We start from the raw sequence: 14,475 nt of genomic DNA, 5'->3' as shown, positions 1-14,475 counted from the left end.
ATTTGCTGTGGCGACCCCTAACGGGAAAAGCCGAAAGGAAAAGAATTCCCTGTGACCTTCGACCTCCAACACCATTCCATCAAGCCATCAATGACCATCATAAAGGTAAATAAAACGACTTTATTTTATAGCACAGTTTATTTAATTACAGTCCTTATGGAATGTGACTCTCTTTCCAAACAGCAATTCCCTTTGACCACGTTCCTCCAACGCCATTCCATCAAGCCATCAATGACCATCACAAATGTAAATAAAGTGACTTTATTATACAGTGCAGTGTATTTCTTTCATTACAATACAATAGCACATTTATTATACATAGAATAAGGTATGTTGTGTGTAGTGTTAAGGCTTATTTAGTTGAAAAGTATATTTTATGAAAACCCGGGAACGGATTATTCCCATTTTAATGGTTTCCTGTGGGATTTTTTTTTTTTTTTTTTTTTTTGTGATACACACTTTTTGGCTTACACACTCTGTCTGGGAACCAATTAAGTTCGTAAGCTGAGGTGTCACTGTACTTTGTTTTTACTCGTGGGGCTCATTTAAAGGGGCGTTTACCTGTTTCGACTGACGGCCAGTATCAAAATTGCGCTTTCCACCAAACTAGGTCAGTGTCATCCAATCAAAATTGTGCTTTCCACCAACTACAGCCCCAACAGAAAATGAACAGAGAAAAGCGAGAATATGTATTTAGATTTATCGGCGAGCCATATGCAATCATCAAAAGAGCCATATATGGCTCGTGAGCCATAGGTTCCCGACCCCCTGATTTAGAGCAAGGGGGGACATGGTGCAGTGTCGGGCGAGCGGGCAAATGTGCCCCGTCAGGGGGTGGGGGGCTGACATTTAGTTCTCTCTGTGGAACTGTTGTAAAGTGGTAGTGAAGCTCACTAGTAGCGGTGTACGTATTTAGAATGCCTTATTCGAGTTTATTACTGAACTTTGTTTAATAAGTTACGGCATGAACGTGACGGACGCCAATCAATTTAGCGGGTGAACTCAACTGCCGTAAAACGTTCTGCCGCAAAAGATGTTACACCACTGGGAAGCAATACGGTACTAATAACTGTACAATATTTGCATATGGGACAATGTACACGATCAAATGTAACGCAGATATTAAAACACAAATAGAACCCAAACTACTGTGTAGAAATTAACTGTTACCAAATGTGTTGATTGTATTTTCAATAAACACAACGGAAGTGTACTTTGTTTAAATCAAATATTTTGAAATGAGAAAATAAAATTATACGGTTTAAATACTCGAACGGTTTCAATGGAGTAAAAAACAAAATGTAATGAACCATTTTTAACGACATATACTGACCTAGACGTTGAGCAAACGAGTTACGATTGATAAAATAAGTTAAGTTAAATGTAACTTAACCTTACTTGAATATCCAGCACAATGTGTTCTTGAAGGGTAAAAAAGTAAGATTTTTAATTGTGATTCAACCATCAGGACGATTTCCTGAATTCGGGTGTTTTTGAAAGTACCAGTAGAGGGAGCTCACGTACCGCTTGTGATGCAACAGCTTGGTGAATCGTTTATCACGATCGGCGTTAATTCCAATAGACATCGAAGAGGACAGAATAAAGCAACTTTTGAGTTTGTACGGCACGTTTCGATAACAGGAACATCCAAACCATATCAAAACAGGAAATCAAATTTCATCTTAAATTGTTTTGAGGATGTTGTGGCAGTACAGGCAGGGGCAGAGTCGTGAGATTTCAAGAGGCGCCTTGAACGTTCAATGAAAAAATGACGATGCAAAAGTGGCCCAAAATAACGAATACAAGCATTAAAAAGTCATTTGTGCTAAGAATCCAATGCATCAAATTCTTTGACAATTGACAAGAAACTGTTCATCCAGTATGTATAAAAACATTTATTCAACAATGCTCAAAGGATAGAAATAAATTTTTAAGTCACAGTCATGGAGAAATAAGGGGGAAAACGAAAAAGTGGAAGTACAATGTTAGAAAAGTTATATTTCCCGTTATTAATGCATTGGCACCAAAAGGAAACGTTAGAGAAGACTTACTGAAAAGACATACTTGCTGCCACTGAAATTGTTGTGAAGTGGCAACCTCTGAACATCCGCTGTAGTGCATTTTGTTCCAAAGAGAAAAAAGAAAATCACTCAAAGCTAGGCCGTCAGAAACGGAGACTAAAATGTGCACTTTGGAAATGTTAATGGATTGTCAAAAATTATCGCATTATTGAAAAATAAAACTGAGAAAAAAGAAGAAAGCTAGCATAAAAATTCAAGATTAAATTAGCTGTACGATGACAACTGGCAGCATTACAGTTAGTTTACAGTCAATTAAGTAAATCATGATAAAGAAAGAAAAAAAAGCACTGCAACAGGAAACAAAAAGAATTAGCGTCAGTCAGCATCTCAAGAGTCCCACAAGCGTAAATAAAGAGCGAATATCACCGGCAGTTTGCTCCATCGGTCAAGGATTTACGCTGATTAGCTCCCAAATGGGAATTAGCTATTTGGCATATTAAAACTCACACTGGTTTAGAAACAAGTAAAATATATTTTGCAGTCAAGATTGTGCGTCATGAAAGGTCCGTTGCACATTTCAGAGTAGACAGCATCTCTCCCTCAAGCTCTTCTTCTTCTTCTTGTTCTTGCCTTTTCCGTTGCGATCCTTGTTCTCCGACATTTTCTTCTCCCGGATGTCGCGCATCAGGTCGAAGAAAACCTAAAAAGCGGCAGACCAGACGTACACAAAGGCTTCAATATACACAAATGGACGAGGGGGTCGGGGGGTTGGAGGTGGTCGGCGTGGTACCTTATCCACGTTGGCCCTGGTTTTGGCCGACGTCTCCACGTACTGGACGGCCCACTCGTCGGCCTTGCCGCGGACCTCGTCCACCGCCACCTGCCGCCGGTCCTCCAGGTCCGACTTGTTTCCCACTAGCAGCAGGGGGATCTTGTCCTCCTCCGCCTTCACACGGAGGATCTGCTCCCTGCCGGCGCACGCATGCATACGCGATTGTCGCACGATCCATGAGCCAATGAGGAGGAAGGAGGCGGGTCACCTGAATTCAGCGGTGGCGGTGAACGACTCGTGCTCGGTGATGGAGAAGACGAGCAGGAAGCCCTCGCCGCTTCGGAAATAGTTGTCCCTGATGGCGGCGTAGTCTTCCTGGCCGGCCGTGTCCAGGATGTCGATCTGGACCTCCTCGCCGTCCAGGACCACTTTCTTCCTGTAGCTGTCCGCCTTGGTGGGCTCGTAGTCCTCCACAAACTGGCGGGGGACACGTCGGGAAGAGTTCCTCTTGAGAATTCGAGTGCAACCGGTTGATGAAGTGCTGCTTCCAGGGGGGGAAAACCCTCATGCAGTTTATTTATCAATTTATTTATGTATTGATTTTTTGTTTATCCATTTATTTATGTGTTTATATATTTATTTATGTGTTTATCTATTTATTCATGTGTTTATCTATTTATTTGTTTATCAATTTATTTTTTTTTCTGTTTATCTATTTACATTTTGATTTATGTTTATTTATCTATTTATCTTTTTATTTATTTATCTGTTTATTGATCTATTTATTTATTTATTTATTTATCTTTTATTGAACATTCGGGAAGTCATGTTTTTGAGTTGGTGACTAGTCCTCACGTGACGTCAGAAAAGGACCGCCTCCTGACCGTAAAAAAGACACATTGTAGCGTCTTTCCATCACATCAATGTATTTTGCTTTACTGTTTTTTTTTTTTTTTTTTTTTGAAAACCGTGTGTTACATCCATAAGCCGCCAGCAGAGGGAGTCCAAGCTCCATTGAACGAATTTATCAGCCTGTGGAAACGGGCTGATTCATTCCTCACAGCTCGGGGCCATTTTCTTGCCTCTTTGTGGGTGAGACATTCCCCCCGCCCGTTAGCCTCAAAATGACACGGAATAAATTCTTTAATCGATTGCAAACATGTATGCTTTCCTCTTCAGAGCTATTTGAATCATATTCATAACTGGATGTGTAACAAGAAAGCATATTATCCGAATCTGAAGCCATTGTTTTGATTCTCCAGCAATGCAAGACGTCTTGGTGTGACGTCACAAACTGGGGGCGGGACTTTCTGAAAATGCCCAATTCGCAGCTCAATTTTTTGCAGATTTTGGACACTTTAAGTCATTTTTATTGGTGTTTTGCATTTGAATAAAAATATCATACTGCGTGTTTTGGGTATTTTAGATGCTATAAAACGTTTTTCTGAAGTCAGTTAAAAAAGAAAAAAGTGACGTCGGTTGCCCTTTAGGTTGTTCAAAAAAGAAAAGGCAACTTACCTCGTCATACATGAACTGCAGGGTCAAAGCAGACTTGCCCACGCCGCCGCTGCCGACCATGATCACCTTGTGCAGAGCCAACGAACTCTGGTTTTTACTTTTGCCCGTCGCCATCGTGCGACGCTTCTCCGCACTCTTGTCGCCACCTGCGAGCCAAAAAAGAGAATGTCGGCGTTTCAGAAGACGCGAAAGGTATCAAACGGGGCTACAAAGGGGCTCATCGTAATCGACTGGTGTTCAGGGTGGGCCCCCCGGGTGGGCCCCCCTTTCGCGTCCTTCCTGCTTTTGTGAACAAAGCAGGTCAGCGAAAGGCTTGATGGACAGGATGCCCACATGCGGCCGACTCAGCGTTTATGCAGGGGGGACAGCGGCGGTAAATGTTGGGGGAGGGGTGGCAAGTGAGGGACGTCGATCTAAATGATTCAAACGGAGACACTTTTGAAGCCTGACCCACATACGCGCACGATGGGGGTAATGGGAGGGGGCTTTGGGAGTCACTTGCTCATGAAAATATTACATATAGAGCGCACAACAAATTAATGAATAACTACGTTTCAAATGTGAAGTCAAGAATAATGACTGATATTGTGGTTTACATCCAAAGATATGAAATTTTGGTTAGGATTTTAGCAAGCATCATGGAATTTAAGTTTAATTTGCTTTCGCAGGCCGAAGAAAATGATGTGGTGGGCCGGATTTGGCCCCCGGGCCATGACTTTGTTTGACACCTGTGGTTTAAAGTAATTAAATGTAAAAACTAAATTGTTTGAAATCATAATCTATAGTTTGCTTGTCAGTCTGCTTCCTTGGTCAACATTTTAGAACTGTTATTCATTCGTTGAGTTTATTTGTTGCATAATAACTAGCTATCTATTAGCTAGCCAGCTATTAGTTATCTATTAGCGAGCTAACTTTCTATCTATTTGAGTTATTCCGGGTTGAGTGAACGCTGGCGCGTATGGCTGCCGCTGCTCACCCACAGAAAAACCAATCCTGTGACTGTGACTAGTGGCAGAAATGTTATTTCCCATAATGCTGAGTGTATGCAAAGCTGATTTTTTTCATCAATGTGCGTTGAGTAGTACCAGCAGTGGGGCAGCTTCAAATTTTTTTGTGATTTTTTTTTGGTACTTCAATTCAGTTATATGTATTATTATTATTTCATTTATAAGCGCCTTTCAAAACTCTCAAGGTCACTTTACAGTCACAGGATAAGTTTTTCTGCGTGTGAGCAGCGGTAGCTACACGACGCGCCAGCATTCACTCAACCCAGAATAAGTAAAATAGATACAAAGCGCGCTAGTTTAAACATAGCTATTAGATGATAATAATAATAATAATAATAATAGTTAGCCAGATAACGAACTACATAGCCAGCAAGCGAATAGCTAGCTAGCTAGATAGCCAGCCAGCTTGCCAGTTAGCTAATAGACAGCAAATAGAAAGCAAACAGACAGAAAGCTAGCAAGCTAATAGATAGTTAGCCAGATAGCTAACTAGATAGCCAGCCAGCTATTAATAGATAGCTAGATAGCCAGCCAGCTAGCCAGTTAGCTAATAGGTAAATAGAAAGCAAATATATAGCAAATAGATAGAAAGCTAGCGAAGTGTCCTTGAGAGCTTTGAAAGGCGCTTGAAATAAAATGTATTATCGTTATTATTATAATTCATAGCTAATAGATAGTTAGCCAGATAGATAACTAGATAGCCAGCCAGCTAATAGATAGCTAGCTCGATATCCAGTCACCTCGCCAGTTAGCCAATAGAGAGCAAATAGATAGCAAACAGATAGCTAGCTAGCATATGCGCAAAATTGATAACAAAGGCAGTTTAAGAAAAAAAAACACCCCAAGAAACACAACATGCAAATGACTAGCAAAGGTGCTTGGACGCATCTCAATCAAAACAACGCCCGCCCGCTAATCTCAAAACAGTATCACGAATAACATGATCCATATTTATTTAAAACAGAGCGTGATAAATTTCACATCTTGGTTTCCTGAGACAGTGTAAAGTAAAGATGGCATCGAGCGGCGAGGCGGAAGGGGAGTGACGGCAGCCCCCTCTGATGCATACCAATGACACCACCGGTGCCGCGTTGGGGGGATACACAAACAGGGTCATTAACCAAGTTCCAACGATAACATGAGCACCAAAGCGACCAAAAGAAAGCATTGATTCAGTCTGTCGACTTGTTGAGTTTTCAGCAACAAAATGTTGATGAGATTTTTTTAACTAATTCACTGCCATCCCAGAATTTATTCTGGAATTGAACAGTGTGACGTGGAGCACCATGCCATTCCATTGGTTTTTTCTTGTTTGGTAAAGCGCTGGCCATGGCCTCTGGCAATGTTTTTAACCCTTCCGCAAGGGGGGCAGCATTTGCCTTTTTCCCATGATAGCGAGTTGTTCAAGCTTCAGCTATTGTTAAAGGACAACCGACGTCACTTTTTTGTTTCTTAACTGACATCAGAAAAACGTTTTATAGCATCTAAAATACCCAAAACATGCAGTATGATATTTTTATTCAAATGCAAAACACCAATAAAAATGACTTAAAGTGTCCAAAATCTGCAAAAAATTTAGCTGCGAATTGGGCATTTTCAGAAAGTCCCGCCCCCAGTTTGTGACGTCACGCCAAGACGTATTGCATTGCTTGAGAATCAAAACTATGGCTTCAGATTCGGAGAATATGGTTTCTTGTTACACCTCCAGTTATGAATATGATTCAAATAGTTCTGAAGAGGAAAGCATACATGTTTGCAATCGATTAAATAATTTATTCCATGCCATTTTTAGGCAACATTGGGGAGAAACGATCACCAGAAAAGAGGCACAAAATGGCCAGTGGCCACCGCCGTTTCCACAGGCTGATAAATTCCTTATATGGAGCTTGGACGCCCTCTTCTCGTGGCTTTTGGGTGCAACACGGTTTTCAGACCAAACATGTACAGCAAAATACATTGATGTGATGGAAGGACTGCTACAATTTTTTCGGTCAGGGGGCGTTCCTTTAGTGACGTCACGTACGGACTTGTCACCAACTCAAAAACAAGACTTATTGAATATTCAACGCGAGTCTTAAAATGTAAAATATAGCTACATGCGGTGGAATCTTTTTAAAATACACTCAGTAGAAGTCATTTGAAGCCATTTTACAAATTATGGACACAACTTGCCAGAGATGTCGGTTGTTCTTTAAAGCGCTATATAAACCAATGTGGATGTATTGCATTGTATTTTGGACAGTCACCCTCATTTCAAGCTTATATAAGTAAAGACCCATATCCTTTAGGGATTAAGTCTTTTTTTCTGATGAAAGAAGAGTCTAAGGTTCTTAATGCTGCATTGAAAGTTTATGTAATCAAAATCATCTTTATTGCCAGTGGGGCCTCGGTTTACGAACACCTTGCCTTACGAAATTTTCGGTTTACGAACGTTAAATTTATGAAAATTGAACCTTGGATGAAGCACGACTTCTCGGGAGACACACCCACCACGGCTGGCGGAGTAATCTTCGGCGAAGAACACCAAAGCACACGATCGAACAGCGCTCAGCCGGCCTACCTATTCACACCCCCTTTCTGAGTGCACACGTCGATCATCTTAAACGATACTTTTGCTATTATGGAACCGAAAAAGACCCCACCACAGGCTCGTGTTCAACCGAAGAAGAGACAAAACAAAATTACAGTTGGGGAGAAGAAGTGAGAAACACGAACGAGGTGTGCGTTTGTGGCGTCACAGGTGTGCACCGCGGCTTTCATGTGAATCTCAACCTGACACATTTCCCACGCTTGGAAATGGCCGCCGCGGGACAGAGATCAGAATCATCTCGGACTCAAAAACACACGCAACTCCCAGAGACCTGCTCAGAATCGGACGGAGTTTCACAGTACGATTTGCTCGACTCCACAAGCTCTGCGAGACATCTGTGTGTCACTTTCCTGAGAGTAACTTTCTACTACCATTCTACAAATAAAGAGCCCGGTACCGAGATGCTAAGTCCACCATTGCTACTGTCCTTCGCAACAAAGCTTTACACAAGGGCGTTATTTACTCGATGCTTTCACGTGACTAATGACACCGAACTTGTCACGTGCGAGTTGACAGCTGGGGCGGGGCCGCTGCTCCCGCCCTCCGCCAGCTGTTGTCAATCCCCTAATCACCGATACTGGGACATTTCAACGAGTCGCTGTCACCTCACCAGTGACACGATTACGACGCCTCACGCCTCACCAGTGTCTTGGACTTGCCAGCACAAGAGTTTGCTTCGCCCGAGGTGATTGTTAGACGCGATCGGGCAAGTTTGTTGGTTTCTGGGATCGCGGGTTTTTGCACCCCCACGTGCCATTTTATTTTGCCTAGCATGATAGGCTGGACGGATTGCCCCCGCCCGCCTTTGTCTTTTGTTGCATCATTCCATTAGTTGTCATAAAATCTCTGCCAGCACCTACGTCTCTGCCGCCTACTTCGGGATCCAACCCCTTTTATTAACGTTCCAACGAGTCAGCTCGTCCTGTCACACTCAGAACGTGACAGTATCATTGTGTTCAGCTGATAGAAAAGGCTTGGCATTATGTTACCCTTCGATCCTTGAAAGCAGCATGGAAGAATTTGTGATGTGCAGGCTTTTATTGAACAGTTCAATCCAGAAAAGACTGGCTATGAGAATCATCAACATGATGAATAATAATGTGATGCCTCAGTTTCGTAAGACCTTACAAGTCAGAAAACAACAGGTGTCAATTAAGAGCCATCAACGACCATCACAAATGTAAATAAAGTGACTTTATGAAACAGTGTAGTGCATTTCTTTCATTACAATACAATAGCACATTTATTATACATAGAACAATGTATATTGTGTGTAGTTTTAAGGCTTATTTAGTTGAAAATTATATTTTATGGAGACCTGGGAATGGATTATTCTCATTTTAATGGTTTCCTCTGGGAAAGTAATTTTTGGGATACACACTTTTCACACTCTGTCTGGGAACCAATTAAGTTTGTAAGCTAAGGCCCCATTGTGTGTAGAACACACAAGGAATTTGTCTCCGGTAGAACACGCTGCACTAGTATCATCAGAAGAAAAATGGAGGCACTATACAGGTTCTATTTGGGTTACTGTTTAGAGCAGGGGTGCTCATTACATCGATCGTGATCTACTGGTCGATCGCGGAGGTAGTACTGGTCGATCGCAGCGTGACAGTAAAAAAAAAACATTTGTCAGCCTATCAAACGTCCCGTCACTTGATTGACATACAGGGTAACCATTCAGATGACAACTGAATTTTTACCTTTAGGTCGCCGTGCATGCGTAAACAACGGCACTAAACGCAGCAAAATTTACAAGCTAGTCAGCGAATTACCTCAGATTTTAAGCCCTTGCTAAAACATATGGTGATCAAAATGAGTGAGAAAGATGGACCAAGTAAGGGGGCAAAACATATTACTATCATACGGAATGGGAAATGTGGAGCGCCATTTTCGGACTGTTAATGGAAAATACGACATTGACTTCCCGAAGAAAAGCCAGCTGAGAAAGAGAACGGTGGACGAACTAAAATTCCAGTTGTCCGGACAGCAGTCATTTTTCACTCAACATACTTCAAAAGCGAAAGTCGCCACCAAAGCACGTTCCGGGTGAGTCATGCCATCGTTAAAAACAATAAGTCCTTCCAAGACGGAGAGATGGTAAAAGAAGCATTCGTTGAAGCAGCTGACGCCTTGTTCAGAGACTTGGACACTTCTGTAACTTACTCACACAGGAAAAGTACCCCAACTTGAGGAAAAGTGCTACCTCCTTTCGGCTCCACTTATTCATGTGAGTCAGCCTTTTCCTACATGAAGATCATTAAGTCCAAATACCGTTCCACCATGAATGATGAACATTTAGAAATGTGCTTGAGGCTGGCTGTCAGCAGCTACTGTCCTGACTATGCATCCCTGGCTGATTCAATTCAGTGCAAGTCATCAAAGTAAACTCAGGTAATTACAAAAAAATGTTAATGGTTATTTATTATGTTATGTATATGTAGTTATTATGTGTGTTGTGCAATATTGGCTTATTCAGTTATGCAAGGTACATCAATATACATTGTACACACAAAGAATCCTTAAAACATTCGAAAATAATTATGTTTTGCATTTTTGTCGTGGGTAGATCATTTTGACTTGTTAGTTTTTGTAAGTAGCTCGTATGCTGAAAAAGTGTGAGCACCCCTGGTTTAGTGTTAAAGGACAACCGACACCATAATTCAAATAGTTCTGAAGAGGAAAGCATAAATGTTTGCAATCGATGAAAGAAGTCCTTCCGTATCAATTCAAGCCACCTGGACTCCAATGTAGCGCCCAGAAAATGCACAAGATGGCGCACAAGCTCCGTTGGAAATGGCTGCTTTGTCCGCTGGGAATTTGTATAAACTTACACCTTCTCTTGCGCGTTACTGCACTTGGCTGTGACACACAACGATTCACCATTGCGTTATTTAAGTAGTTTTGATTCTAATTTCATGATCAAAACAGTGTTTTCAGACGAAAAAAGTACCCTCAAAACATTGTGTGTCGCTTTCTCGGTCACGGGCGTTCCCTAAGTGACCTTCCTGAATATTCAGTGCGAGTCTTAAAATGTAAAATATAGCTATATGCGGTGGAATCTTTGTAAAATGCGCTCAGTAGAAGTAATTTGAAGGGATTACAAATTATAGACGCAACTTGTCCAGAGGTGTTGGTTGTCCTTTAATTGCTTGGGGGAAGAAGCTGTTTAAATGCTGGATTTGGTGCACATGCATTGGTCGTGCCTGCCTGAGGGGAGTAGCTGGAAAAGGTAATGGGCAGGGTGCGGAGGGTCCAGTAGGATTTTCCACACCCTTGTTTGGATGTGCAAGCCCTCTAGACCTCTTCAAAATTGACCTTTTTCTTCAAACATATGGAAACTGATATTATTCCCATTCTCCATTGTCTAAATTAGCTAAATATACCAGTTATTGTGATCTTGGACCTTGGCTATGCCTGCCTCAAGAGCCATGTAATCTTATTGATGTTTTTATTGTTGTTGTTTTTCAAAAACGCTGCAAAATTTGGGATATTATATCCTTATTTTCATTGGAGCTTTCCAGAGGTTGATGCTATAGCATTAAAAGTGGTACCAAATAAAAGCTAATAAAATTTTCTTAGCCCTCGAAAGTAGTCCTAAAACTGAATATTCTTTGGGTCATTTAATTCATGTGACAATGACAAAAACCCTGGCACTTGGAGTGGACACATTTTTGGACATCATCCGGCAGTGAATGAGTCAAGTTAAATGATTGAAAAGCGCGTCAACCCCAAAACACTTTCAACTTGTCCGATGAATCATCCCATCGTCATGTTGCAAAGTCCGATTTCATTAAAAAGAACAGTTAGGGCAAAAACACATGGAGTTACTCCTCCCTTTGCTCTTGTGATATCGTCCACTCTTCTGGGAAAACTTTGGAGTACGCCGGCGGGGATTTTGGAACCTTCATATTTTACTTGTGAGTTAAGCAAAGTCGGATCACGGACGGAAGTCTCTATTCGACTGTTTTTTCCCCACCCCATCCTCCACTAGCACTCCCCTGCCTGTTGACATAACACAGACAATCGATGACAGCTTGGTATGTCCTCCCCTTGAAATCCCTCCCTTGAATTTCCGGCCAGCGTTTAGAAGGTCGTTCTGAAACTGCGACGCAGGGAGCCAGAAAAAAAGCATCTTTTGCGCCACTTCGATGACCTAAACGGAAAAGAGATGTGGCGGTATATTGGAAAATTTAACTAAGCATTGGCTGGCACACTGCTGTGATCATGTTTTATTTATGCTCAATAGTACAGATGTGAATCTTCCCTTATTTTGCCAGTATGGTGGGCTTTTGTTTTGCCCACACTGAAGGCGACTCCTTCAGTCAAATCACAACTTTGGCCGACTGTGTACATCAAACCTGCCAGGTCACTGGGTTGACAAACTTCAGAATTTTTGATTAAAGCTGTCATATTTGCAGTCAGAAAAAATAGCGAACACAATTTAAAGATAATCGCGAGATGTCGTAAATCGAAACCTGCATATCACTGGGTTATTTCCTGCTGAGCTATCACATTCATTTTTGAGACGAATGAACCGAAAAAACGGCACGGGTCAACCTTGATCTGATCTTAACAAATATTAGTGGCTACGAACGCGAATGTAGGTTAACCTCGACTTCCGACGAATGATGGTTCGACGTACGAAGAACACTTCATGAGTTCCATTAAACGGTTGGGCGTGTCGCCGACTCAGCAGGAAAACTTCGGGGCACGATTGGCAATAACAGCCACAAACGCGTACATAAGTGTATTTACACTCTCAGTGGAAATTTTGCACATCCTGTTATTTTTCGACGACACTAGCTGCGTTCGCGTCTACGAGAAGTTGACGATAAACGATCGAATCATCTTTGACAACATACAATCCCGTGATATTACAATCACGTCGGTTAGTCGCTGTTAGAATTGCGAAAACGTTGCGGAATAAGTGAGTCGATTTGAACGTGACTAATTAGCAGAGGAGGACAAATACAAGCCAGGTTAGCTGGGATCCTAACGAGCAAAGAAAATGACCTGAACCAAAACCGACATCTTCGTCAAACATTTTAAAACTCACCAATGCGAGATTTGTATTTCCGCCTGGGACGATGCTATCTGGAAGTTTGGGTTAAGCGACCATTTCGACTCATTGGTTCGCCCAAAATTAAAAAAAAAGAAATACAAACAAAAAAAAAGAAAAAACCCAAGTAACAAAAACCCCACCTTCCGGATATCAAACACCAACGGCTGACAGTCTCCGCCCCCTTTTCTTCTTCGTTTTTCCTTCTTCGTCGACGAATCTTCCTTTCCAAGCGGAGCACAACACTGCTATACAATGGACAGCAGAGGGAAGTCGACACCTCAATGATTGTATGATTGTACGTACTTTAGTAATACAATCAATAATAACGTAACAATAATAAATGTCATTTATAAGCGCCTTTCAAAACTCTCAAGGTCACTTTACAGTCACAAGATAAGTTTTTCTGTGGGCGGCAGCCACACGCGCCAGTGTTCACTCGACCCGGAAGTAACTTGATAGATAGAAAGCTAGATAGCCAATAGATAGACAGCTTGACAGTGCGCTATATAACTAATAGATAGTCAGCCAGATAGCTAGCCAGCCTCGCCACAACCCTGGTAATAGCTAGTCAGCTAGATAGCTACCAAGCGAGCCAGACAGCAGATATCTAGCTAGCTAGAGAGCCATCCACACAGAAAGCTAATAGATAATAAATAGCAAATAGATAGCAAATAGTGAGCGAGGCATTCAGCGTTCACTCAACTCAGAATAACTCAGACAGAAAGTGAGCCAGCCCAGCTAATACATAGCTTTCCAGCTAGCTCGCTAGCTAGAAAGATAGCGAATAGCTAGTCAGCTAGATAGTTATCCAGTGAGCCAGACAGCTAGATAGCCAGCTGGCTTGCTTTCTATCTATTTAAAGGACAACCGACATCTCCAGACAAGTTGTGTCCATAATTTGTAAAATGTCTTGTTCAAATGACTTCTACTGAGCATATTTTACAAAGATTCCACCGCATATAGCTATATTTTATGTTTTAAGACTCGCACTGAATATTCCGGAAGTCTTGTTTTTGAGTTGGTGACGAGTCCGTATGTTACGTCACTGAAGGAATGCCCTTGACCGAAAAAAGGACACATTGTAGCAGTCCTTCCATCACGTCAAAGCATTTTGCTGTACTTTGGTCTGAAAACGTCACGTAGGACCAAAAAGAGCCAGAAGAGGGTGACAAAGCTCCATGTAATGAAGTAATCAGCCTGTGGAAACGGGCTGATTATTTCCTGAAACGGCTTTGTTGCCATGTTCTGCCTTTTTTGGGTGTGACATTTCCCACCCCTGATGCCTCAAAATGACACGGAATAAATTATTTAATCGATTGCAAACATGTACCGTATTTTCACGACCAAAGAGCGCACCGTGTGAAAAGGCGCTGTCTCATTTATGTGTGCCATTTCTGTATTTAACACACATTGGGCGCACCGGATGAAAGAACTCAAGTTTTATATACCGCTACATATCCTCTACTGCCATACGGGCGTCCGCCTTACACAACATACAGGCG

At 41.9% G+C, this 14,475-nt stretch overlaps 1 protein-coding gene across 1 annotated transcript; it reads right to left on the bottom strand.

Annotated features, from left to right (window-relative positions):
• Positions 1-1,875: 1,875 nt before the first annotated feature.
• On the bottom strand, positions 1,876-13,135 carry LOC148894496 (ras-related protein Ral-B). The gene is made up of 5 exons (XM_089002539.1): positions 12,968-13,135; positions 4,312-4,457; positions 3,062-3,270; positions 2,812-2,989; positions 1,876-2,721 (listed from the first exon to the last, which is right to left on the bottom strand). The coding sequence occupies exons 2-5, from the start codon at positions 4,423-4,425 to the stop codon at positions 2,599-2,601; spliced, it is 624 nt and encodes a 207-aa protein (XP_088858665.1). The 5' UTR covers positions 4,426-4,457; positions 12,968-13,135; the 3' UTR covers positions 1,876-2,598.
• Positions 13,136-14,475: the final 1,340 nt, after the last annotated feature.

The sequence above is a fragment of the Hippocampus bargibanti genome, linkage group LG08, assembly GCF_051943395.1.
Source record: "Hippocampus bargibanti isolate YZ-2025 linkage group LG08, ASM5194339v1, whole genome shotgun sequence".
NCBI lineage: Eukaryota > Metazoa > Chordata > Actinopteri > Syngnathiformes > Syngnathidae > Hippocampus > Hippocampus bargibanti.
The sequence above is the reverse complement of the archived record's forward strand: the minus strand, read 5'-3'. Positions and strand labels throughout refer to the sequence as shown.